This window comes from Tarenaya hassleriana, unplaced genomic scaffold (genome assembly GCF_000463585.1).
Source record: "Tarenaya hassleriana unplaced genomic scaffold, ASM46358v1 Cleome20, whole genome shotgun sequence".
In the NCBI taxonomy this organism is placed as follows: domain Eukaryota; kingdom Viridiplantae; phylum Streptophyta; class Magnoliopsida; order Brassicales; family Cleomaceae; genus Tarenaya; species Tarenaya hassleriana.
The window spans coordinates 2,556,055-2,583,297 of NW_010965373.1; the positions used below are offsets into that span (position 1 = coordinate 2,556,055).

The following is a 27,243-nucleotide window of genomic DNA, read 5'->3' on the forward strand; positions in this document are numbered from 1 at the left end:
ATTTTTTTTTATCTGTGAGAATCTTTATATTCAATATGTAATGTTTTTTTTTAAAGATTGTATTAAAATAAAGAATGGATTGTTCTCTGAAATCAATGTAGACTTGGATGCCACTAATTCGTTCAATACCATTTTTTTTGTCTTTGCAAATCTCAAGACACCGGAGGTATTATTGTTTTTTGTTTCGATTTTATTATTTTCTTAATTTATGTTTTACATTTTTGAAAAAAAAAATATACGCATTCGATTGTAAGTTTTTTTTTCTGTCGTTTGTGTTTTAATTTAGGTTTCAATTTCATTGATAGAAAATATGTTTTTTACAGATATTTAAATATTTCTATTACAGTATGCATAAGTCAGTCTTTTCTCCTTATACAAATTTAAAATTTGTTGTTGATATATATACAGATATATATTATTGTCACTAAATCGATAATAATATTTTATATTATACAATTGTGAATTGATAAATAAAAATCCGATATAGTTGGAGCAGATCACGAAACGATCCACGGATTCAGTGAGGGGCGTAAAATCAAGTGCTGGATCATGACACGTGTCATCCACGCGTCAGTAATCGGAATGGGCGGCTTAAACTTTTCCTTAGCGTATAACGCGGAGCACACGATTATGTCTTCCTTTTATGGATAAGATGACGTGGCTCACAAAGAGAGGATGCTGGTGAACTTTTTCAGAAAGGGATCACGTGGACGGTCAGACGAATAAACTAGATTTTGATTATGTAATAATATATAAAATAATCGTTGGTATTATTTGCATTTATCATTTTCAAATTATGTAATTAGTAAATTAAAATAGCTGAACATTTTTTCCACAGGCTTTTATTTAGTTGAAAAATGAACAAAACGTAAGCGGCAGGATTTGAACCTGCGCGGGCAAAGCCCACATGATTTCTAGTCATGCCCGATAACCACTCCGGCACGCCCACCAATGCGTTTGTCTGCTCAATTTTATTTAATTATCCAAAGAATTTCCTCACTCACCATCACCATCACCATCACCATCACCATCACCATCACCATCACCATCCATCCATCCATTACATTTTCCCCCTACTAACAAAAACACTTCTTCTATTCCTTTCTTAATACACACGCAGGAAAAAAATAAATGGACCTTGCACTCATTTTTTTTTCGTCCTTTTCTTTATTTCCCCCATCCCGACAGACAACGTGGAATCAATAAAATGAGAAAAAAAGGAGGGAGACTGACATCAAGACTTGTTCTTGAACTTCCTCTGAACCTTCAAGTCCACCACAACGACGGACATGTTATCCTTACTCCCCTTCTGAAGGGCAACCACGGAGAGGTACTCGGCCGCGGCCTGAGCCGCCGGGTCCGCCCCTCTGCCCCTCTCGGCTAAGGCCGGGCTCCCGTTCTTCTTGTGCCACAGCAGGATCCGCCTCCTGGCCGTTTCGCATGCTTCCTGGTTTGTCATCACGTCCCATAGCCCGTCGCTTGCCAGTACGAGGCACTCGTCTTCCCGGGTTCGTGGTATGAACGTTACCTCGGGTTCCGGGATTATCCATGGCTTCAGATATCTGTCACCTGCAAAAGAGGTCCAGAGGCGAAAACTCGGGTATTCATGTTTCCTCTTGGAGAGTTATGTTCTTGCGGGCTTTGACATACTGAAATCTGTTCACGTTTCGGTTCGCGTTCAGCAAACCGAAAATTCAGATACCCGACCTTGGTCAACTCGTTTTGAAATTTCGTATTTATACCCGAATTCGGATACCTGAGCAATCGAAAATTATCCCGGATACCCAATCTTTGGTTACTCGACCAAAATGAGTCCAAGATCGGTATCATAAGACCCTAGACATTCGGTTTCGATTTTGATAAGCCAAAAAATCACGGATATCCGATCGATACCCAACCCTACCTCTTCATGGGTACAAACACTTTTTATTCAAGTGAAGGAAGGGTTGGAATTGGCAAAGAACACTTACCAATGGACCTCGACATAGCGAGAACACCAAAAACACGAGCTCCATTCCACTGTATAACCTTCCCTCCGGATTCATCTATCCTCGCATACTCGTCTTCTCTATCCGGCTGCAAAGAAAATTAGCCTCACGATCAACGGACTTTAAGTTCTCAAATCCTGGAGAAACCTGAGAAGAGGAAAACTGGAAAAGCATTGCATTACTTTGTGATCAATAGATAAAGCCATTGATTCTTTGCCGCGGTATAAAACCGCTCTCCGCTCTTGAATCACCGCAGTTGGCAACAATAATATGTGACGAACAAACCAAAGCAACCACGGCGGTGGATCCTACGGTCTCGGGAGCAACGGCCTCGAGAACAACGTCAGAAGAACCGGTATTTGGTCTGCCCCCTGCAATCTCATCATCGATGGTTAGAAAGCAACGGGTAAAGGCTCTTTCCCACTGAACCTGCCTACTCTCGCCCTTATCCGCATTATCTAATTCAGCTTTGCTTCGGTTAATCTCTTCGGCTAAAGCATAATGGACTCGCTCACGACAATAGTCAGCAACCTGCAAGGATCTCTTTCCCAGTCAACCACTATACAATACAAAAGGCTCGGATCAAAAGAAAACATCATTCAGAATGTTTTTTCAGATTCATTTACCGACAAAAGGAACGGGACAAAACAACTTGCGCTTAGAGCGGTCAAAGAACTCTCGGAATTACAACATACCTGTGAGCCCCCATGGCCATCATAAACTCCGAAAAAGTGCCCAGTGAGGTGAGTGAGACTGGGGCTCATCCCGTCAATAACACGATCCCCGATCAGCATTTTGATCGGTATTTTCAGAAAATGAGGCAAAACGGAAACCTTATCCTCCATCTCGTGCCTGTTCCCACAGATCGAAACCATGCCCCATATAGGTATACAATCCAGCTCAAACACACTCCTGCTCCCCGCTTTTGAGAGATGATTCTTTTCTTCGGGCAACCGAATGACCACCTCTGAAGCATTCAGGACAGACCCATCTGAAGCTTTCGCATTTGGATTCACGCTCATGATAAGGATTTCCGCTGCTGGAACCTGCTCTATGCTCGTCTCCCCCAGTATAATCGCCTTTGCAATAACACGCCCGTTTTCTATCTCCATTGTATCTGGCAAGCTTATTTCCGAGCCAGTATCCACAACTAATAACCCTTCGCTGATGACTGCACTCGCGTCCTCCCCCACGACCGATAATACCTCATCTTCGTCCGTTTCTTGAACAGTCTCATCACAGACATTTGCAGAAGACTCGGGTCCTCCTACTTGACCTTTCTCCTCTAACTCTGAATCCACTTCCAGTGCAGAGTCTGTCTCGATGTTATTACAACTTTGATTTGCCGAACCAGATAACATGCCGGCCGCATCAGTAACAAGCTTTAGCCGAGTGATTTCCACCGGTGATGAGATCCCCGAGTTATCGGAAATGGAGTTAGCCAAACTCAAAGTCATGGCAACTGCTGGAGACATCTCTTCCATCACCTTCTCAGACCAATATTTGGTATCAGAAATTCCGCCGCTACCGCTAATGTAATGAATTTTTCTACTTTAAACGCTGAATGGCTACAACTTCTCCGAGATGGGCTCAAACCATCCAATAATTTCCATCATTTTCTTCCCCTCGCTACCAAATCTCTCCGGTAACACTTCATCCATTTCAGACACGAACCTCGCATAGTTAACACGGATAAGGCAGAGAGAGCAAATCAAGAACAAGAGCATACCAATGAAGAGATCTGGCGGAAACCAACGGATCTATGCCTCGGATCCTCTGTATTTCACAAGATTTGATCACTACTCAAAATCATCAGGACCAGCTGCAAATCCCTAAAACCCTATCCAGCTATCAGTACCCCCTTAAAGTTTAACCCTATCCAGAGACGACAAGACACTCAAAGCTCAAAACTTTATCCAGTCAAGAACAAAGGGTCATGTGAAATTGAAGATAGAAAAAAAAAACAAGGAATCGATTGAAAAGGAAAAAGGGGAAGAAATTAATACACACGAATCACAAGAATACCCTAAAAAGTCGAACCTTTTTTTATATCTTCCTAGACACATATGCCACCACAACATGGGTTGGGTTCTCCCCTCGATCTAACAACAACAAAACCAGATTTTCAAGCTTTGCTTGGAACAAATCAAAGGAAAAAAGATTTACCCATTTGCTGTAGAAATCACACGATTCAAAAACAGAAAAGAGGACAGGGGGATTTCATATCAGTAATCCTCCGAGTACAGCTACTGACACGACGAACATATATAAAAAAAGGAAAAAAAAACGCACAAAAAAACCATAGGATAAAGAAAAAAAGGGAGCTTACCGGTTGAATCAAAGATACTCGCATTCGAGAAAATAAAAACTGATTAAACGGAGAGAAAACAAGAACGGAGTGAAGAAGCTTCTCAACGCTTTGGCTTTGCCCAGAGGCTCTACTCTATCAGACTGGAGAGAAGGGGGAATAATGTGCGGAGGAAATGCTTTTTCTCTATGTTTCTTTTTATTTTTCTTTGGTTCTTTTTTATAATTGTAATTATAATCTTTGTGTATTTATTACCGTAGGCTCTGTCCGGGCGCCACGTATGCGCTTGTTGTCTCGCATCGTTTGAAACGTTTGTCCTTTTCATTATTTTCTGCCTTTTTCCTTATTTAATTTTTCTCTTAAAAGGTCACGTCCATGGACACTTGTCGACCAACAAACAGTAGGGGTAGACGAACGGTCGGTTACGGGTTAATCGGTTACGGTTATTTTGGGTTCGGTTATTTCAGATTATTAAAACTCATAACCAAACGGTTAATTAATTTTATTCGGTTCGGTTCGGTTCGATTTCGGTTCGGTTCGGTTCGGTTTTATCTATTTAAAACTATAACCAAACTATAACCAAATAAAGATTTGGTTCGGTTTCGGTTCGATTATAATATTTAAAAAATAAATTCATTTATAATTAAAAATATTCAAATATAATATATTATAAAATATTATCATAATTATTTTAACATATAAAATAATAATATCTAAATTTATATTTTGATATAAAACTATTAAATAAATAAAGATATTTTTTTCTAATGTTTATATCACACAAACTTTAAAAACAATGATAAAATACAAACTTTAAAAATAATAATAACAATGATAAAATGCATTTAAAATATAATAAAATAATTATTAAATCAAAAATATAAATATTCATATATGTATATAAATATATATAAATGAAGATATATAAATAGTTCGGTTCGGTTCGGTTCGGGTTCGGTTAATTCGGTTTATAAAAATTTATAACCAAATGGTTAATAATTTTTAATCGGTACGGTTCGGTTCGGGTTCGATTATTTTGGGTTTCAAAAAATCATAACCAAACAGTTATTTAATTTTATTCGGTTCGGTTCGATTCGGGTATTTATCGGTCAGATTCGATTCGGTTATTCGGGTTCGATTATTTTGTCCACCCCTAACAAACACCATCTAAATATAAATTTGTATGAAAATATTAAAAAAAAATTAAAAAATCGTATATAAATATTTTAAATTTTTATAAATTTTCTAAATAAATATTTAAATTATAAATTTTTTATATAAATATCTAAAAAAATCTTGAAATACAAATATTTTTAAAAATCTCGTAAATAAAATAATATAAAACAATATTTGTTAACGAATCCGAATGTTAATTTATCAATTTTTTTTATAGATTATATTATAAATTAAATATCATTAATAGATTTTAATTTTATTTGAGAAATTTTTAAAAATTTAGATATTTTTATAAAGTTTTAAAATTTTTAGATATTTATATAAAAATTTTATAATTTAGCTATTTATATAAAATTTTGTAAAAGTTAGAGCAGTTATATACGTTTTTTTTAATAAATAAATTCATTTTCTTTGGGTTACAATAACTAGAACAAATACTAAAATTTCCGTGAGAGTTGACTTGTCATTCAATAAATAACACCGCCACCGACAAAGTCAAGTCCAACATTATTCCAGTGCAACTAAAATAAATTCCTCAACATAAAAAAAATGGCTTACCATTCATAATAATAATATTATACCAAATAATAATAATAATAATAATAATCATCAACGATGATGACAAATTGAGAGCTAATATAAAAAGTTTATTTTGCAACCAGTTATTATTTATTGACCATTTTGGCTTTCCTCCTCCACCGTTGGAGATTTTGAGATTCATGTCGGAGGCACAACTGGGTTCAGTTTTGTGTCGGAGATCAAAGACATGAAGAAGTAGTTGCTGTGAGGTTATATCAGAAATAGAAACGGCTCTGTTCTTGCCTTATTCTTGTAACGCAAGTAACTGAGATCCATTAAGACAGAGATTTAGGGTTTGGGGCTTGATCGGAGATGTCGCTGAGCAAAATAAAAGCGATGGCCGACGGTGGCCATCAGATTACATACATGATCAATATAATGATATATATATATATATGTACACACACATATATGATCCAAATGTAGAAGATTGGCCATTGGAAGAAACCTTGGCATTGGCTAAACCGGCTTTGCAGTGTTGTGAGCCGAGGAAAAAGGACAGACCCGATCTCGCCTCTGGCCTGTCGCCATTGCTGGATAAGCTAAGAGATCTTGCATCAGAAGAAGATTAACCTAATTCTGACACAACACTATACTCAGTTCCACAAGCCAGGTTTGGTTCTTTGTAACCCTTTCTTCTCATAAAGAAAAGGACAAGCAGTGAACATTACAAAAGCACAGAAGAAGCTACAGTATGCGGATATGCAACAGCAACACTTCAGATGGCAAATGAATATATATGGCCATGGTAAAACCTAAAGACAGCATCTTGCTTGATGTCAGTGTCAGAGAATCATGAAATGATTTGAAAAGGTTGTTGGCCAAAACAAAGTAAGACAAGATGTTGATGGGATACTGTTATGTTGCATACTTGCATTCTGTCCTAAAACTATACACAAGGACCTATGTATAGTCTGTTTCTGATTCAAGTCTTGTAAGAAAGCCTCTCAACAACAAGAGAACCCAAGGGAGACGAAAAACCATCACCTACTCTCTTACACGCTCTCACTGCAACTCGCTCAAACCCCTTTTCTTTTTTCCTTTTAACACACAACAGCATCAACATCTGTCTCTGGTGAACATCTGTATCAAAAACCAGAGAATAGCTCGATCAATCCACCATTACTAGAGGATGAACCTGGAGAATGCCCAGCTTCTGCATACTGAAAGTTTTGAAAGAATACCCTAAGAGAGATTTCTAAAGAAACCCGAATATCAGAAATCTATAATGATCTTGGGGACATTGTGTCTTGAGTTGAAAACTGAGACATATTCGATTGTTTCTTATTAAGCTTTGATTTTAAATGCCTGATTTTAGCATCAACCCTGGCCGTGAACCCAATCTTAGTCCTCTCCCGTGCTTTTGTACGCTCTCGGGTCCACATTATTGTATCCTCGACGTCTCTCTTGTAGTATTTGATCTCTTGAATGATATGATGATCCAGTGGATTCAAGGATCTCTGGAAAGATATGTGAGTGAAGTAGGGAAGAACAGTGGCCACTGTGACCAACAATGTGGCTGCCCAATATATGGGCGCAGGCGCAAGAACCTCATCAAGAATTCTGTAGATGTTTCCAGAAAGACTCGGGGGCATCATCCCGTATAGTGCGAGGAACAGATACCATAAACCGATGCTTCCCCAGATCAGGACATGTTGGATCCAAGCGAAGTGGCTCATCGTTAGAGCGATCTGAACGTTCACTGCCCAGATAATGCAAGTAAACATGGTTGAGCCAACGGCATCCATGTCAGCTGTCTGGCCACCAGTTCTGAAAGCTTGTTCATATATAATTCCGATGTTGAGGAAGAATATGACAAGAGAGGAGTAAACACCATTGCCCATCCACCCAAGTATCCTATACCAGTCAAAGAACAAGTTTTTTGATCCTTGTTGGTATAATGCCGGGAACTGTAGAATGAAAAAACCAAAGATTTTGTGCATGAGTTAAGATCAGTTAGCTTCATGATTCACATGTCAAGGCAAAATCTGTAACGAAATCCACCTGCAAGCAGATCTCAGAGGAAACGTCCTGTTCGAAGACTCCTAATGCAATCACTGGCAACGAGGTAAGGACAACATTGAAGAGTAACAGGTAGTAGTCATTATATACTGACTGGCCAGAAAACCCGGTAAACGCCTCGAAGTAGAAGAGAGTGAGACCAAAGGCAATGTTTTTGTAGAAGAAGTAACAAATCTGGAAGAAGAAACATATATGTAAGAAACCGGAACTACTTACAGTAGAACAGGATGTGGACAAATATAGGCACACAAGCGTATATTTACCATTTGAGCTATTCTTTTGTAGCACCAGTGTCCATGGACGACGAGAAGCCTTTCCAAAAACCGGAACTGTGCAATAGCAAAATCACTAGCCATAACAGCCTGCACAAGAACAGGATTTGACAAAAATGTAGAGATGGGTGAATGAATAAGCAGATTGAAACTAAGCCTACATCCAGAGACATTTTCCCACACCAAGAACAAAGGTTACAGGAGAAACAGCCATAAAAACACACAAATTTACCCGAGAAATGTATTCTTAAGAGTTTGATGGGAAGAGAAATCACTGACCTGCATACCTTCCACCCCACTAATGCCTACACCGATATCAGCTTCCTGAATCATTCCCACATCATTTGCACCATCACCGATTGCCAATGTCGTTTTTCGAGTTCCCTCTTTTACCAACCTTGTTACCTTTGTATAGAAAAACGAAACAGACGATAAATAAAAGAAGAAAAAACTAATCTTTATCTATCATTTTTCTTGTAAATTATATAGCTGGGCGATAAATGCTAGGAAAAGAGAAAAATGAAAAGGGAATATACCAAAGCCTTCTGCTTGGGAGAGACACGACAGCAAATGACTGATGCACAATCGACTGCCAATGCCAGGAACTGATACTTCATATCATCCTCCAGCGCATAAGTTAGAGTTTTCCCGTCAATGATTAAAGCAAAAGCGGCATGTGGATCCTTCTCCAGCTTGACCATTTGTAGAGCATTAGTGATTTGATTCAAGATATTCTCCTTAATGCCCTGATTCAATGATGGAAATGCAAAATGAGTTTCAGATTTTAGTTAGAGGAGAGATCACTCAAGAATCAATTGAATCATTATATCTCTCTTAAGCAGAGCTCTAAACTCATACCTATCAGCTCTCTTTCAAGAACCCTAACCTCGGTTTTAAGGTCTGCTTCTTCAAGCAACTTTGGTTTCTTTTTTACAAAAGTGAACAATTTATAAGCTTTTCAGCTGATTGGCAAGCCAAGGAATTTTAGTAAGTGTTGATGCAGTGTTTTATCAATTCTTGGCATCGGAAACCCTTTTTTTTATCGCAATACATACCCCGTTGGAGTCTTGGGAGCCTCCATCTGAAATCATGGTTGTAATGCAGATTTGTTTCATGCCTTGTCGAAGTAAACTACAAGCGAATCTGCAGTTCACAACAAGCAATTGAATCATTAAAACTTAACAGATAAAGCAGCTTTTCTCATTTCTATGTTACATTCAAAGTAAAGCAAAGTTACTAACCCGATGTTGATTGCAGTTTCCATCTTGTCCCCAGTTAAAACCCATAACTTGAGGCCAGCTTGGGCAAGTTTATCTATGCATTGTGGAACCTACAGCCATGGAAACAAAACTAAATAAATGTAAACAAGATGGAAAAAGGATTGGACTTCAGGATTAGTTCATACTCCTTTCTGCAGTTTGTCCTCCACAGCAGTAGCACCAACAAGGATTAGGTCTCTTTCGATTATATCTGATACCCTCTCAAGCAGGGCGTCTCTATCAGAACCTATCGAGGTTTTGGCTTTAAGAAACTCGGCGTTCCAAGCTGAATATTCATCCTCATCAAGCTTTCTGTAAGCAAGTGCTAGTGTACGTAGCCCAGCTTCTCCATATTCATTTAAATGTCTTGTAGTAGGTGTCAAGTATGTCCGTCCATTTTTCGCTAACCGTTCAAAGATGATGCTGCAAATTTCAAGAAAGGGTTGCATGATACGGATGAAGTGACAAAAAAACCAAACAATATATTCTGGGAACGCTAGGGCAAAACATCCTACTCGTTCGTCACTTAAAAAAGCTTTAAAATTTTCTGTTTGGGCTAACCTGTCAGCTCCTTTGCATAGCAGAAGAATCTGCCCTTCCTCGTCTCGTACAACCACTGACATTCGCTTTCTTTTGCTGGTGAAGTCCAACAAATTCAAAACTTTATACTCCCTGCATTTTTTTTCTGGCATTCAATAAGGTTTGCTCAAAGGCAATTATGCAAGGGTACAACATAAAAGTTATATATTATCCTCACCTTTCAATTGTTCGGCCCGAAGAAGAGTACCTTTCGTGAACAAAAACGCTCGATTGGGTTCTTTTGAAGAACTCGAAACCAAACTCTCTTGCAGCAACAAGAAAAGCAGCTTCATCAGGCGATTCTGCTTCATAGGTATACTTGCCAGTCGTCTCGTTCAACTCGGGAATGGCTGTATGACAAATAGATAATATACGAAAGAACATCAAAATGTCATTTGCATGTGGTTCACTCAACCAATTCCCGTTCATGAGTCTGATATCCTCGAAACTAAACCCCTTTATGGGAGTTCTTGGATTATTCTCGCCTTCGTGATTTACGCAACTCTCCAACTCAATCTCTTGCCTACTTCGGTTATTATCCCATGAACCATAAGCTTTAGGTTGAGCCCTTGGAGTAGTAGACATTTCTCCACCATGTTCTTCGACGTCAAAAGCCATCTGCTTTGCAGCAGCAAGCTCAACTTCACTGGAACGTACGCCATAAGAAGTACCCGCAATTGAGCACTTGAGAAAGTCCATCTGGTTACATGTCAAAGTTCCTGTCTTGTCAGAAAGGATAGTGTGAACCTGTCCTAGCTCTTCATTCAAATTCGATGTCCGTGCTTGTGCTGGGACCCCGCTTTCATGATCATACATGTGCAAGTCTTGATTGATGAAAGTTGCTTGCAAGACCTTTACGACCTCGATCGAAACGTAGAGAGAGATGGGTATCAAATATCCGTAAAGCAATAAAGCAGTGATGAGATGGACAACCCCGGCATAAATGGGATTGCTTGGATTGGTTAAGTTCTCGGGCTCATCGGGTCGTAAGTACCACCAGTTCGACATGTGAAACTTTGTCTCCCAAGCAAATCCGGTTGAACTGACACACGAGATTAGAATGAGTAGGACAAGAAGAGTGTAGATGATATAGTCCATTGTCCTCTCAATTCTACTCCTTTTCGAAGGTGAGCTTGTCGAATTCTGCATGACTTTAGTATCATGACCCGTGAATACCACCACTCCATAAACATAGGCTGTATTCCTAAGCTTTGAATCTCTTAAAAGAATCTGACTCGGATCCAAAGGAAAGATTTGCCGCTCATATTCCAGGTTACCGACAAAGGTGTAAAGACTCGGGTTTGGATCCTCACATCTAATCGTTGCTCTGAAATTCTCAAAGGATTCATCGTCATCCGTAGGCAATGTCACTTCCAATGACCTTTTCACTTTCAAGTTTGTCTCGCCATCTAAGTTCATAGTCTCTACGTAGCAAATCCCGTCCTCATAACTCGAGGACAACAAAAGTAAATCGGCGGGGAAAAAGTCATCTTTCTTCACTTTCACAATGTCACCAACCTTAATCTTCTTCCACGTTCTACGACGAAAAACACCATCACCTTTACGAACATAAGCTTTCCGGGCATTTATCTTCACATCTTGCATAAACCTACGCCAATCTTCCAAAGCCTCCTTTAACATACTAAGCCCGACAACAAAGACTAAAGGGGCAATCATGCTCCATTTGTTGAACGGCGAGAGAGGAAACACCGAGAGAATCGCAGCTACCAGAAAATAGAAATTGGCAGCACGGTGGAATTGCTCGTAAAGGCACTTAGGAAAGAAAGTGATTAGGTTGTACCTCGTCGTGGAGACATAATTAGAACGGTATCTTAAAGGTTTCTTCTTGTGCATATGAGGCTGATTACAATGCACAATCCGGCTGAATCCCGGGCCGTGGATAGGATGAGGTTCTTCACCCTCAACGGCACTCGGTCTAAGGCATCCGAAAGTGTAAAGATGGCTTAGACGTAGCTTCGATCTCCTCCTACCTCGTGCCATTTCTTTGAACTTCAACTCAAGAGCAATGCACCACGAACAGAAACAGAAAACCGATTGTGCCCTTCAACAGGATCTATACTGTAACCATCAGCCACTACAAGGTCTACCCTTTCACCAAGGATAGTCAATCAATGCTTCAAAACTCCTATGCCCACCAATTGTCGGATTGAGCAAAACCTGAAAAAGGATAAACCCAAGTCAAGCCGAGATCTCCCAACTCGTAGTGTTGCAGAAGTGAAAGTTTGGTGGCTGAAATTAGAATGACAAAATGACCGAAAATGGCACAAACCCAAAATTCGGAAACCGTACGAAAAGGACATGGTACAAAAAGCACAACCTAGGATGCTCGAAACTCTGGAGTTCATCTCGAAGATGAAAAAAGCACCATACTTTGAAAATAAAACCAAAAGACGGTGTTCAAGTTTTGTCGGCAGACTCGAATCTGAATGAGACAGCAATCCATACTAAACCCCCAGTTGTAAAGATTTAATTAACCGTTTGAATCGATAAAAATCGTAAATCTAACTCCGATGATGAAGCAGAAAGACACTGGGAGAAACAATGACCAGAAGAGAATTTAAATTTGAACACATTTGTCTCTTTCTTACAGTGACGGAAGAACTAAGAACAGGGGACACTATCGAAATCTCGATTGATCCGAAAATTCAGATATATAATGATTGAGAAGGAATTGCAGAAAAACACGCAAACTCAATTGAAGAAAAGGAAAGATATGGGCATGGCCTTGAACCCAATAACACGTTTTCAGACAAGGCAAGAAACCAGATTGGTCGGAGGAACAGCAAATCAGGAGACAAACCCGGAATCACAGCCTCTGTTTCGTAATATGATTGGACGAAGTAACAGGAACCCAATTCAGCAAGAAGCTGATTCCGAGCCTAGAGCTGGTCAACAATGTCAGATCAAGCACCAGAAAGCTCCACTCAAAGCAGAAGACGGAAAAGAAGCGACTTTCTCTCTCCTTCTCCCTCAAGTCTTCTTCTTTCTTCTCGGCTATTCTCAGAAAACCCCCCAATGATGGACAAAGAATAGGGTTTTAGAGAGAGACAAGCTTCTGCCCGATTTCTCTCTCCTCCCCCCTCTCTCTCTCTGAAGCAATGCAGGAGCTTTCGGGTGTGCTTCTTCTTCTTCGTCTGCCTCTTACTTCTCTCTCTTCAACAATGATCTTATTAATCTTCGATTAACAACAAAATTAAGAAAGAAATTAACTTTGGTAAATGGTTTATATTAGCCAGATTACATTCTTCATCAGGAACAATTCTCAGTTGTGTGCCATCTACCCATTACCAAATCTGCATCGATTTCGACGCGTGAAACGAATTTAATCTAAATTACAGAACAATTATAAACAAATTTGCAATTAATTTGTCTCTCATTAAAAAATCTAATATTTTTTTTTAATAAATCACGTCATAATAGCAGCATATCTACTCAGGCTAAAGAAGACTCGTAAATTTATTAGTATTTTCTAAAAACAGTGCGAATATTCAAACAAAACATATTTTGCATAACAATTTGAATTCATGCATTTGAACAGTTTTGGAACAATTCGAAATTTTTGAAATGATGACGTGGCCAAATACCCCTTTTCCTTCTCGATGGGGAGAAAAGATGGCTTCTTTACATGCCTTCCTCTCATATGTGGACCCTATCTGTATTTATTTATTTTTAATATAAAGTTTCAAATATCAATTATTGGATTTTTTTTAAAAAAAACATTTTGCAAACTATATTGCCAAATAAAAGAAGAGAGGATTCTAGAAGACACTTTGTATCTTTTTTTTTTCTTAATCCAAGAATGGAGTTTGGCTGTACATATGAAAACATAGTATGTGAAGGATTACTTCTTAATTAAAAATATGAAGGCTATATATAACAAATTATAATATCCTTACCCAAAAACACAGATTATAATAAAATGTAATTTTTTACTAATTAGGGCTCATGCGGATAAAAAAAAATAAATCAGGATTAGAAATATATATTTAAGAAAAAATTTATGTATAATTTAAATAAAAATATTGTAGATTTTAAAGTTAATTACGGATTTTATATTTAAATTTGTTAGCATATTCGAATTATAATAACTAGAAAAAAATATTATTCAATTTCAAAGTTGAGCTTTTTATATGGATTTTTACTGAAAATAAAAATTATTTCTATAAATTTTATAAGTAAAATTTAAAAAAAAATCTGATTATTTCATAATAAATGCAAAAAGATGACAAATTTAGTAATAAATTAGGCTATTCACAAATATTTTAATATTTGAATCTAGAACAAAATCCATAAATAACACGTGTTTACTATCTAAATCTAAAATAATCAAATTTTCAAATGATTACAGTTTTCGGATAATTTTGCTCACACAAATAAATCCAATAAAACATTCGCGATTATGCCCTACGTGTATATATGTACATACATACATATATATATATATATATATATTGGCGTGAAATCCAAATTGGATGGAAATATAGACAATGTGGATGAGAAAATGGTTAAAGATTTTGATTTTTCAGTGCATAGTCGCAAATGACTTGACAAAAGATTTCTCTATCACTCGCTAATAACGTCTCCCTCCATCGATACAGACAGGCACTCACTCATATACATACACACATACAGATACATATACATGCACATATGTGTGTATAATATATATGTGTATGTATCTATGTGTAAATGGTAGTCAAAAGGTTTACTTGGTTTCGAAGGATAATCGCCATTACCTTTTCTTGGTATGTGTTTGTACTTCTCCTCGTGATTTCCTTTCCCCCTTCCACGCCATATTCCCTACTTTATATAATTATCTAAATAGTTCTAATTTCCTTAATATTTAGTATATCAATCCTTTTGGATTTTTATTTATTTTCAATAGAATATTGAAATTAAATATTTAAAAAAATCAAAAATTTAAAACCCAAATAAATATTTAGCAACATAAATTTTATAATTTATAAAAAATCATAATTTATCTCAAATAAAATAATTAGAAATTATTTAAGTATTCTCGCCGCGTCAATTATTCTACAAATTGCATTCGGTGCACCTCTCTCTGGAGTCCCTTCAAAAAATAAAACATTTTTTTTCTTGTAAAATATATGACCTGTTTGATAATATATACATATACATAAGTTGATATAGTTGCAATTAATTATCTAACTTAAAGTTGCCATTAAATATTATATTCAAAAAATGTATTCTGTGAAACGGTGAATATTCTAATGAAGCCATAATTTTATATGTATACATTTCAAATTCAGACAATATACATGTTATATATATAACATGTATATGCAGTGCAACTTACGAATATTGCACAATTAGGGGTGGCCAATTCGGGTTTCGGTTCGGGTTCGGTTCGGTTATTTCGGTTATAGAAAAACTATAACCATTCGGTTTTTATATAAATTCCGGTTCGGTTCGGTTTGGTTATTTTTCGGTTCGGGTTCGGTTCGGTTTTGGTAAAAAGTTCAATTTTCCAAAAAAAATATCGGTTATTCTCTCGGTTTTTTCGGTTATTTTTTATTCGGTTCGGTTCGGTTTCGGTTTCGGTTTTTCGAGTTTAAGTAAATCATAACCGTTCGGTTTTGATATCGGATTCGGTTCGAATACGGTTATGTCTTATTCGGTTCGGTTCGGCTCGGTTATTCGGTTAATAACCGAAATGGCCACCCCTATGCACAATGATACCGAAAACAAAACAGGCCGTATGTGACACGTCATCTCAACCGTCCATTTGTCTGTGAAGTGCGGCGTTGACAGCCGTCGGTTTGTTTGACCTTTGACCAATGTCATCTATAGAAATGGACGGCCAAGATTAACAGTTGGAGAACGTGGGTCCTACATAGAGGCTTCCCACCAATGGCGACGTGACTGCCCGACACTGGTTTTGATCAATAAAATGATTTTGAATGCATCATTCAGGTTTGAAATTAAATAAATAAAATTGGGCATACAATAATTTTAAAATCAAGACTTATATTCTTTTGATAGATATACGAATTTTAAAAAAAACATGGAAATTTAAATTTCATATGCGTGTGTCGGGTTCTTACGTGACAAAAAGAAAGAGGGAATTATACAATATTGAATATTTAATTACCAATATTAAAAAACAATTATTTTTAAATGATGGTATAAATTAAGCTGAGGATAAATTTAGGATTGGAGATATATTATATACGGGCAATATATTATTTTCCGATAGAGAATTTTGATGAAAAATAATATTAATGGTATTTCTTAAATCAATTAGACTTAAAGTATCACATGGAGATGAGTATTAGAGGGAGTCATTATCTATCATTTGCATAAAGTTATATACCACAAATTCTTATATATATACACATATAATGAGATGAGACGTGAATATGTATGTGTGTATATATATATATATATATATATATATATAATGAGAAGACGTGTAAAGCGTGTTGGAAACAAAAAGGGAATGATCAATCACATTTAACAAAAAAAAAAAAAAGGGAATGATGAAAAATACAGTAAGGTTGCTTTCGTGTGCCAAAGTCTTTGAACTCCCTTATCTCGTTTGTTACAGAAACTTGCAAAGAGAGTTGTCATGATTTCATTGACTTGACTCCTATATATAGTTTTTAAATATTTTGGTATTATCTATTTTGATCTTAAAAATAAAACTATACAAAAACTCAAAATACATAATAGCTTCTCAGAGCAGATTTTATAATTCAACTCGTACCCTTTTTTTTAATACCATAAGTTTAAAAAAAATTGGTTTATGTAGCATTTTGCCTTGTCGAAATGTAAAGTTGGGCTTGAAATAATAATTTGCCGGTTAACCAATTGACGCAACATGAATTTTCTAATAATTTTAAATAAGATATTATTGAAAGATATATCATTATTCTTTATATATAGATAGGTATATTCTGATTCGTGTACGATAATGAAAAATAAATTACATTTTATAATATAGAATTGTATGTATTTGATGAATATTTTACATGTGCATATACGGTGGGTCATCATGGACACTTGCCCCTAACAAATATATGCACATAGTTTCTCTTATATGTGTATATATATATAAAGTTTCCATCATGTGGTTTCTGGTTATGATTCAATTCGTTAAAAAATCTAAGACGGGGGAGTCAGAGGTTTTTATCTATAAAGACAGGACATGAATAACAAACAGATCAAACAAAAAGCTTAGAAGTGGAGAGAACAACCCTAACATATGGAGGAGATCCAAATCCAGTAATACCAAATACCAAAGGATTCTTTCCAACAAAAGGCTGATGAAGCACATTTCCCTGTTTGACAAAAACATAGTTGTGGAAAACAAAAAATAAGAACAAAGGAATTGTGGCAAAAGCATCAAGCTCTATGATGTTCTGAACTTCTGAATCAGACAGAAGTTTCTCAGATCAGTAAGAATTCTATTCTGACCACGACGAGGACGAGGACGTACCAGAGGAAAAATCATGTGAGAAGGCTTCTGGCCAAGTGCTCGCGTGCCGTCGCAAGTGCTTGAGTTAACGTCTGCGGTTTGTGGAAAACATGAAGAAGGTTGGGTTCGGAAAAATTGCAAACTTTTTGGCAACAATCATCGGTAAATGGCAGTGTCAAACTGTTGATTTCTTTATCCAGAGGAATGCTGAATAGGTGATAGAAGAATTTGTTTTACCTGTTCGGACAGTGACCCGCCAGCTTCGGTGCTTTGCATTGCCACCTTTCCCGCAATGACATTGGGGTCTGTCTCGAGAACCATCCTGATACACAGCACAACAAAACGGAAAACGAGTGCAGTAAAAAATGTTAAAAGAGCTCCAAGAAAAAAGAATTTCACTCTATGGCCAAAGAAATCTATGGGCAACCAAGTTGGTTGCCATGTTAAGGGAGGTAATACATCGGTATACATAGATACAGGCACCATGCGACCTCGTGGACCTATTGAATTTTTCATCGGAATGCCATTAATGGTTGAAGAAAAGTGTATCAGACTAAATCCTACCCTGCTATTCCATAGGCACATAGCTAAACATTTTGACAAGGTCATATGCTCAAGTGAACAATCTAATGTGTTTTTTTTTTCTAAAAGAGTAAAAGTACTTGTCTAGTCTATTATTTTCCTATTACTAAGGTGAAAATCTTATCATAAGCATAAGCTCAAATGGTAAATTCCAAACTAAATATGATATCACCAGTTCCGGTTACAAAGTATCCGTGCAATTGCCAAGACAATAAGTTCTTTAAGTTATAATGGAGGAAAAGGGATAAGGAAACGCTTGATTGTCTAACTGACACCTCAAGACTTTGGAACCATGCATACGATCTTTCAATAGAGAACCATCATAGGAAGTCCAAAAGGAGGTAAATGTTTTGAAACATGTGTGTAAAATATAATCTCATATGCATCCAGCGATAACTAAAACACGGAAATTTTGCAGGAGCCGATTTATAGTTTACTTCAGACAACACATGCCATATGATGTCAGTTCAAATCTGAAGTAACACGGCTTTCTGTATGCAACATCTATCTATCAGTCTAAACCTCCCTCCAAATGACCTTCCCTTTTGTCTAAAGAATAAGTCTGCCTTAATTCAAGAAAAACTACACCCAGAATAACAAGTGTTGCATGTCTATTCAGGAAAGAAACTGTGAAACTAAATTAAGACCAAGCATACCCCTGATCAATCATCTCATCAAGGCACAAAAAGATGAGATCCAAATTCTCAAGTGCTTCCATCTTGTCCACATTGTTTCTGCAAGAGAGATAGGATGATACATGTTGATTGCAGAGATCGAAGATCAAGAAACAGGTATAGAGTCACAAATTGCATTGAGTCCCGGTAAGCAATACCTCAAAAGAAGTGCAACAGCATCAAAAAATCCCTGAAGAACAGAAGATAAGATGAGCTCATTTTCGTTTTCACCCCCAGTTACAAAGAAGTGTAGGTCCTGGGCGAACTTGTAGACGACGATATTATTGTCCAACAGTGAGATCTCAGCTGCACATGGTGACATACAAACCCAAACTTTGCTACACATCTAGAAGTGATAAACAAGACAAAATACCATACACAAAGTCATGTAAAGCTAAGACAGCCAAATCATAACGACACTTACCTTCTGTACGAGCATTGGTCTTAGAGGTCTTCGAGAACACATGCTTTTCAAAGGCCAGCTTAGCAGCATTAGTCGTCCAATCATCTGAGTAATACTTGACAGCCACACGCTTCCCTTCAGAGTCTAGCAGAAGAATGTTCTTTACCATTGGACATGAATCCTGCTTAACGAAGAAACAATATAAAACAGCCGGGATATTCGGAGAGATATGATAGTGGTAACCCAAAAAAGACAACAAAAAGTTGAATTTCCATGAAGACAAGGCAGCAAAAATGCCTAAAAGAGTACAGACAACACCAATCTTATCAATAAATCCATCCCAGAGTTCATCATCAACTAAGCATATAGTGTTCATATTTGCCCAGCTCAACGACTGAGAGAAATCAGCTGTCAGCATCTAAGGCCCGATGAAAGGTTCTGCCCATTTATATCCCTTTTGCTACATATACATGCTTTTGAATACAAATTATATAACCCAATATTTCTAGGTGGATTCCCCATAACTGCCAATCACAGATTTTTAGAAATACAGACCTACAGGATGAAGTGACTGCTACGACAGATGGGAATCATGGGTTCCAGGCCCTCACAACAGAAGTAAGGTACTGTAATTCTGTATCCGAAAATATAAGCACGAAATAGAAAAAAACTACGATTCAGTAGATGTACTGTATTATCCGTCATTTCCTAAGCCAGCCACCGTAACCAAAGATGAAGAGACACTGAATCAACCAGACACATGACTTCAGGAGACAGAACAATTCATGAACAGAACCAAGGTTTCCTAACAACATAACAAAACCTAATCAAGCCTCCAGATGAACAAGATCAGGATCCATTGATTAAGTCTCAGATCTCCTAAGCGGGGAACACCAAACTCAAAGGATTGAATGGTGATTCTAGGAGAAGAAGAAAGATCAATAAAAACCTCCAGATCTGAACAAATGAACAACAGAATCCCATTTCCCCCAAAATTTCCCACCCCAAATACGCAAATCACACGATCTATAAACACAAAAACAACAATTCAAGCAGATAGAAAGCAGGTTCCAGTAGAGATGAGGTAAATGTAACAATAGGTAGAAACATGATTCCTTCCCTCAAGGTCCCGACCGTAGAATCATCAACGAGACAGAGAGAGACTTACAGCGGAGGAAGAGAATGGAGCCATTGATGAACCAGAGAGAAGAAGAAGAAGAAGAAGAAGAAGAAGAGAGTTTCAGCGAATGTGGAGCTCTAGGTGATCCTGTTACACAAACAGACTGCAGGCTCCGTCACGACCTTTTGCAGATCCGAAGCTCTCTCCGTTTTATTTATTTATTTATTCACACACACATATATATATATATATGTAATTTTTTTCAAAATTTATTTTTTTATATAACTAGGAGTGGGCCGTTTTAATATGGACCGTTGGATCTAAAGACAGATCGACGGTTACTTAAAGCTCACGTTAACGAGTCCACATTTCTTGGGCCTGCCGTTTCCAAAAAAACATATCAGAGCCCATAATGTTTTATACAGCGTTGAACCATATTGCCACCATTTATCAAGGCTTTTAAGGTACCGATAGCAATATTTGTATTCAATATTAGAATATCAATTAATATCCGAATTTATCTTAAAAATATTCTTATTATTATATTTACTTATAATTTTGTCTTGTAATTTATAGTAATTATTTTTTCTTTTGAAGATGAAAATATAGATTCAAATTCCAAACTCAAATAGAGATTGGATTATTCTTTGAATTCTGAGTCCTATAGTTTTTAGGTGATCCATACCAATATATATATATATAATGGTATTAATTTTTATTTTGAGTTTTAAATTTTATTTTTATTTTTTAAATTTTAGATGTTAGATTTTGGTTTTTGTAAATCTAAAAAAATAAAAAATTTAAATTTTTAGTTGATTTTTTTTTTATCAAAATGATTTTAAAGGTTTTAGATAAATTAATTTTATACACATCCCGATTTGACGAAAAAAATGTATAAAGAAAATCGCAACACCTAGGCTGGGGATTTCGGTTCGGTTCTTCAGAATCGGATCGAACCGAACCGAAAAACGGTATTTTTTTCGACCCGAAACCGTTCTTAATTTCCGAACGGTACCATTTTTAGAGAACCGAATTTTTCCGGAACCGAACTTTAAAAATCCCAAAAAACCGAATATTTTTAAAGAAAATCTATCATTTTTTAATAAAATCCGAAACCGAGTCGAACCGAACCGAATACAATATAAAAACCGATTGGTATCTATTTTTATAAAACCGAAAGAACCGAACCGATCCCTTCCCGTCCCGAACCGTTTTCCAAAACGCCCACCCTTAGCAACAAGTATAACGGGAATTTCCACAGTAAAAAAATCATAGAGAAAACAAGCGTGATTTATTTGGTTAATAACCGATCTGAACCGAATAATTATCGAGACCAGACCCGAAACCAAATCGGTTTACGAATTCCTAACAAAGATGTGGGAGCTTCCGAACTCCAAGAACTTGTGACAGAGAGTTCAGGGAGAACTAACAAACTCCATTTGTTTAATGTAAGCATTGGCCAAATGGCTATCCACCTCTCTGAACCATCGGATTCGGAACCAAGGGAGGATTGAATCAATGCTAAGAGCACGACAGATGATCATTGCTACAGTACAGTCTTTGAGCATGATCATGAACAAGGGGCCAATCCCAGTGACAGAACATGGAAGAATCATTCAAGCAACAATGCCCCGAATCCTGGTTCTACCAAATTAGGTCAAACTACCAAAAAAAAAACAAGGTCTCTGAGAGGATCCCAGGAGACAAGAACTCACACACCACAAGAATTCACATGAAAATCGTGTCAAAACAAGTCATCATCAAAGCCAAAATCGCAAGCAAAACCCGTTGAATCGTGCATCTGAAACAAGAACATGGCACAGAAGAAAAGGGACTCGAAAGTATCACGGGATCCGGACAATCATGATCTCATTTCTCGGTAACCAGACAGGAAAAATAGCATGCGATAAAGGCATTAAACAGACAAAACCTTACGAAACGCAACAAGAAGAACACTGGAGAGATTCCATGGCGGGGAGAAGAAACATCTAACAAGCAAAAACAAGGGAAACGAAAACGAATCAGAGAGAAGGCCATTAACAAGAATCAGCGCAGCCGGAATCACGAACTTAAAATGAAAGAGTAAAATCATCTCCTTGGTTGCTGAGAAAATGCCAGAAGAATCTCGTCAACGGTGGAGACGAGACATACATCGAAGAAGACAACGGAAATTTGAACATCTGGCAGAGAGGGAGGAACACGCGATAGAGCTTATCGTCCGACGTCATGATCGGACGGTTGATATTAGCCAATAGATTTAACGGTTCAGATCTAATTGCAGCTAATCCAATTCTAACCGTGACTAATGTCTTTTGAATTAGACCAAACCGGTATTATCCGGTACAAGATCGTTGCGGTTGAACCGGAAGCCAAAGCGAACCGGGATTTCGCGCTAAAAGGATTAACAGAACGGTGGGTTTAGGAGAAAAGACTGGCAGAAGAAGAGGAAACCTTATCTTGCATCAATGGCGGGTTCCTCTCTTCCTTCGTCTCTCCTCGGCCAAGGATCCTCATTACTCTTCTCTTCTCTGAATCAATACTGCTCACGACCAAAGCCCAATCTACTGTTCAAATCCGGAGAACGACGTCTTGTTCGTTGTTTCGCTAAGAAGAAAATCAGTTTCGTGGATCAGATCCTCGATTACATCGAAGGTATTGTCTTTTATTCTTCTGGGTTTTCTCCGGTAATTTATAACACATATGGATCTTTTTTGTTCTTACGGGTTTCTGGGGAAAAATGATTTTTGCGGGAAATGTCAGATAATTTACCCTCCTGATGTAGTGTGTTGTGATGTGAATATATATGTGTATAGTGACGAGTTCAGAGAAACTCGGTTGATCTTTAAAACTTGAAGGTGCATCAAGATCAGCTAGTTAGTTAATCTGCAAACAGAAACCAGGTTGCTTACTTGTCTTTGTGCTTTGTCTGAGGTTTCTTTAACTGAATTCCCATTCTCAGGGGGACCAAAGTTGAGGAAATGGTATGGGGCGCCTGATATTTTGCCAAAGGATGGATCTTTAACAGAAGAAGACCAAGAAAATGAAGGTTTGTTTAACATTGTTTCTTTTATATCTTTGTGTTGGTTTCATTTCATTGGCACATTGATAAAAGTATAACAGTGACATTGTGACTGATGAACAAGCTAAATATGTATTGGGTTCACACTCAGTCAATGTATCGTGATCTGTTACCTTTTCATTTGGAACCCTGCAGAAGAAGAAGAAGAGGTTGATGATGATGATGGAGGCAGAGATGCAGTGTTTGTGACCGATGGAGACAGTGATCTGGGTCAGGTGTGTTTCAGTGCAATTGAAAGTTTATGGAAAATTTAGAAAACTTGGTTTTGATAAGATGAAAGAGACTGAAAAATGTAATCTTTTAGCTGATGTAGATGATCATACTGCAACTAATTGTCAAAAGGACTCGGGTTAAAGCACTTGTCAAGGACAAAAGAAAAGCCGTGGAAGCCTTTGGAACTTATGTAGAGGTAGGTTTCACCCTGTTATAACCCTGATCGGTTTCCTTCTCTTCTCTCTGTAAAATAATCGGTGGAACTTTATTTGAATTGTGAAGTCAATGAGCGGGGATGCAAATGATAAGAGTTTCTTAAGGAAAGCTCTAAAAGGTGTTCGTGCAATCATATCACCAAGTGTATGTTTTCTGAAGCCTTTCCTCTCTCACCACAGATCTGTACTGATATAAGACATTGAGAATATTTCCTGTCTTGGTCCATTGGCAGGAAGGTTTCTTATCAAATATCAGGAGCTTGAGAGGTGTAAAACATGTAGTTCTCTTGTCTCAGGTAAGGATACGTCTGCATGAATCGCTGGCCTTGTGTTTGTCCAATTCCCACATCATGAATAGTGTATACCCTTTAAGATCCATGTGAAAACAATTCAACATGGGCAGACAAGATCCTGTCTGCAAATTTTCTTCACTCAATGACTATGCTCGATAGTGTCAAACATTTTACTGGTAGAGTTTGTATCAGCAACATTAAAAGCATTGGAGGGTTTATACAAGTAGCCTTGGCACTAGTTTGCAGACCTGGAACAGAAACTTTGCCTTTTGACATGTACAGTTCCTGAAAGATTATCGTTTAATAAGGCTGCAGTTATCTGTTTATGGGAGCAGCGACGGAATTCAAGCTTTGGTGAAAAACAATGCAAGAAAATTGGCCGAGCAAGATGAGACTGCTGTTATGTCTTCAGCTGTCCCTTATACGATCATCAGAACAGGGAAGCTGGAGAACAGCCCTGGAGGAAAGCAAGGCTTCAACTTTAAAACAGTAATTTCTTGATCTTCTTCTTCGGTTTATGAAACAAAATATCTGTTTATATTGCTGTTTGGTCTCAAAGAACACTTTACAATGAACAGGGAGCTGCAGCAAATGGAAGTCTTAGCAAGGAAGACGCTGCTTGTATATGTGTTGAAGCTCTAAGTGTGGTTCCCCCAAAGGGTTTGATATTTGAGGTAGGTAATATTCTTCTCAAATAGTTTATGTTTCGAACAAACACTGACATCTTGTTTGAAAAATTCCTCCTTTGAACCTATTTGGGTTTCGGAAATGTTCAAGGGTCTGTTTAGCGACTGAGTTCAGTTCATTACAATGAACACAGACTGTGGTGTATACTTATTGCCATTGAACTCTCTTTATACTTCCCCTGCGTCTTCTGATAAGCATTTTACCTTCCCTTATTAAGAAACAGACAAGAAAAGTTCATATATTATTACAAGACTGGTTACAGTGTTTCAAGTGTCCAACAGAAACATGTTGATCATCTGTTACTGATGCTTTGGTCAGGTTACGAATGGAGACGAGGTTGTCTCGGACTGGGAAGGGCGTCTGATAAAACTGATGGAGACTCGGAGTGCAGAGTAGCAGCTTGGAATATGAAACGAGAAGAACAACACATGATCAAACACCAAATGTATTTTACTCATGAACAACATATTCTCTGTTCATAAGGAAGAGAGTTATGTCGTGTGCAGATCTGAGACGGGTTTCTAAAGAAAACAATGAAAGCTTTGATTTTTCTTCGTTGTAATCATCATCATCACCATCATCACTATCAAAATTAGCTCTGCAGAATATTAGGTGGGATTCTAAAAGTTGTCATTGTGGGAAGAACCATGTTCTTTGGTTCCACACTTGCTTTTCCACTCATTACCAAAGGCATCTTTCAGGTAAGAATGACTTTGTTGGAAGATTATACAGATCCCCTACATCCAAATCAATGGCAATATGAGAAACAATTTGCACGAGTACGATAACAATGTCGATCTGAGCATTAGCTGAATTAAGAAATGGCCAAAGCCGGTAAGAACCCTTGTCTGAAATCACGGAGATGAAGAACATATGCAGCTATAACTTCGACAGAAAATATATGAGTAAACCTTCTTGAGGCCAACAAGCAATACACATATCATGTATAAAATGGAATTCTTACTCCATAAACAATTAGCTCAGAATCTAAAAAAAGACCAAGTATGGTTTGGTAGATTCATTACCCTGATGTTAATCTCTTCTGGTTGACCTTACCATCAGATTTGAAGGTCCCAATAGATTCAACTTCTGATGAAGCATCAATAGATCTGGCAAAAGAATTAGAAAGATCTGCATATAGGTTGGCCACTCTTCTAACGTTGTTATTGAGCTCTCTAATCAAACCCACATTTCGTTTCAAGTTATCCGGTTGTCTGGACTCGTGGTTTTGGTTGATTTCGTTGATCAGCAGTCGGTTTTGATCGAGAATGTCTTGAACTTGCACAAAGCTCTTCTGGAAGCTTTGCAATAGCTTCCCATCAACATGGCATCTGTCTTCAAATCCAGAAAACACATCTCCCTCCATCTCAGATTAAGCCAAATCCAAAGCTTGACTAATCTTATCCCCCTACAGCACAATCAGTACAAATCAAAACACGAGACTAAAGAAGAGAAACAGCTTGTCTCAGCATTCAGCAATAGAAAGCACAAGAAAGCTTAGATTACAGAAACCAGAAAACTCACAATATACTGTTCATCATACTGTATCTTTTTTCATCCATTAACCTTGACTTGGATCAACATTCTAAGCCCCTCGATCATCTTACACAATATTCGAGTACACTTTAAGACAAAAAAAAAAACAATCCTTTCAGTACAACGTGCCCAGATACATTTCAACCTCAAAACCTTCAGATTCGGACAAGAATCTAACATGGCGGAGCCAAAAAAGGCAAATCCGAATCCAGTAAAAAAAGGGGTTTTGTATTTTCAGCAAACTCAAAAGATATCTATCTACAAAAGAGAAAAACGAAGGCCTAAAAGTTTTTACTTTAAACACTGACAGTATCAGGGAATCAGGAATGTGCGTTAATGTCCCATATCGCTAAAACCTAAACTAGGCTAAAACTTTCAATAGATTGACAAGCCATAAGCAGATACAAGGAAAGGGCTTTTGCCCTGCATGATTCAGTTTCCTTACCTTTCAATCAGAAACCATCGAAACGGAGTGAAATCGAATTGATTTTCTCGGGAAACAAACAAGATTCCTTTTTTACCGTACAATCCTATACAACTTTCGGGTCGAAGGGGAAAAAGGAATCTTCTTGTCCTCTGCAGATAAACAGTTTGAGACAGTGAGATCTGAGGGAATATACAATGTTCTATGAATTTTGTCTTTTTTCTTGTTCTGTGCTTCTCTGTATCTCAATGTGCAGAACAGAGATATGGAGGTAAAAGAGAAGCAGCCATCTGGAGCGGGTTATTTGGATCCGATTCATAAATCCGACCCGTAAGACTTGTGTCAGGTAATCCGTAGTCACTACCGTTTCCCTAC

At 37.5% G+C, this 27,243-nt stretch overlaps 5 protein-coding genes and 1 non-coding gene across 10 annotated transcripts; 1 reads left to right on the plus strand and 5 right to left on the minus strand.

Moving 5' to 3' along the window:
• Positions 1–867: 867 nt before the first annotated feature.
• On the minus strand, positions 868–949 carry TRNAS-AGA. Its single transcript has one exon. It is a non-coding gene; the product is annotated as a tRNA-Ser (tRNA).
• A 125-nt stretch (positions 950–1,074) lies between these two features.
• LOC104813952 (protein phosphatase 2C 16-like) lies at positions 1,075–4,489 on the minus strand. The gene is given in 6 exon segments (XM_019202549.1): positions 1,075–1,569; positions 1,971–2,076; positions 2,171–2,224; positions 2,226–2,519; positions 2,684–3,764; positions 4,318–4,489. Coding segments are annotated over 5 exon segments (1,578 nt in total). The 5' UTR covers positions 3,473–3,764; positions 4,318–4,489; the 3' UTR covers positions 1,075–1,234.
• A 1,932-nt stretch (positions 4,490–6,421) lies between these two features.
• Positions 6,422–13,607, minus strand: LOC104813953 (probable phospholipid-transporting ATPase 4). 2 transcript variants are annotated; one of them, XM_010541780.2, is made up of 11 exons: positions 13,005–13,607; positions 10,362–12,361; positions 10,166–10,276; positions 9,751–10,027; positions 9,587–9,675; positions 9,401–9,488; positions 8,882–9,091; positions 8,625–8,750; positions 8,337–8,435; positions 8,056–8,247; positions 6,422–7,961 (listed from the first exon to the last, which is right to left on the minus strand). In XM_010541780.2, exons 2-11 carry the CDS (start codon positions 12,182–12,184, stop codon positions 7,275–7,277), a joined length of 3,702 nt encoding a protein of 1,233 aa, XP_010540082.1. In that variant the 5' UTR covers positions 12,185–12,361; positions 13,005–13,607; the 3' UTR covers positions 6,422–7,274. The 2 variants fall into 2 exon arrangements, with proteins under 2 accessions (XP_010540082.1, XP_010540084.1); XM_010541782.2 differs by lacking the exon at positions 13,005–13,607 and adding an exon at positions 12,522–12,978.
• Positions 13,608–17,273: 3,666 nt separating this feature from the next.
• On the minus strand, positions 17,274–20,635 carry LOC104813954 (coatomer subunit zeta-2). The gene is made up of 7 exons (XM_010541783.2): positions 20,470–20,635; positions 19,323–19,482; positions 19,057–19,204; positions 18,881–18,958; positions 17,880–17,964; positions 17,664–17,734; positions 17,274–17,505 (listed from the first exon to the last, which is right to left on the minus strand). The coding sequence occupies exons 1-6, from the start codon at positions 20,491–20,493 to the stop codon at positions 17,675–17,677; spliced, it is 555 nt and encodes a 184-aa protein (XP_010540085.1). The 5' UTR covers positions 20,494–20,635; the 3' UTR covers positions 17,274–17,505; positions 17,664–17,674.
• Positions 20,636–22,841: 2,206 nt separating this feature from the next.
• Positions 22,842–25,458, plus strand: LOC104813956. 3 transcript variants are annotated; one of them, XM_010541786.2, is made up of 9 exons: positions 22,842–23,073; positions 23,381–23,467; positions 23,636–23,715; positions 23,814–23,909; positions 23,996–24,073; positions 24,162–24,224; positions 24,537–24,710; positions 24,800–24,895; positions 25,227–25,458. In XM_010541786.2, exons 1-9 carry the CDS (start codon positions 22,887–22,889, stop codon positions 25,302–25,304), a joined length of 939 nt encoding a protein of 312 aa, XP_010540088.1. In that variant the 5' UTR covers positions 22,842–22,886; the 3' UTR covers positions 25,305–25,458. The 3 variants fall into 3 exon arrangements, with proteins under 3 accessions (XP_010540088.1, XP_010540089.1, XP_019058071.1); XM_010541787.2 differs by lacking the exon at positions 24,162–24,224; XM_019202526.1 differs by lacking the exons at positions 24,800–24,895; positions 25,227–25,458 and having other exon boundaries at positions 24,557–24,654.
• LOC104813955 (protein ELF4-LIKE 4) lies at positions 25,338–27,123 on the minus strand. 2 transcript variants are annotated; one of them, XM_010541785.1, is made up of 4 exons: positions 26,890–27,123; positions 26,433–26,531; positions 25,934–26,316; positions 25,338–25,645 (listed from the first exon to the last, which is right to left on the minus strand). In XM_010541785.1, exons 3-4 carry the CDS (start codon positions 26,272–26,274, stop codon positions 25,633–25,635), a joined length of 354 nt encoding a protein of 117 aa, XP_010540087.1. In that variant the 5' UTR covers positions 26,275–26,316; positions 26,433–26,531; positions 26,890–27,123; the 3' UTR covers positions 25,338–25,632. The 2 variants fall into 2 exon arrangements, with proteins under 2 accessions (XP_010540087.1, XP_010540086.1); XM_010541784.1 differs by lacking the exon at positions 26,433–26,531.
• Between the last annotated feature and the right edge of the window lie 120 nt (positions 27,124–27,243).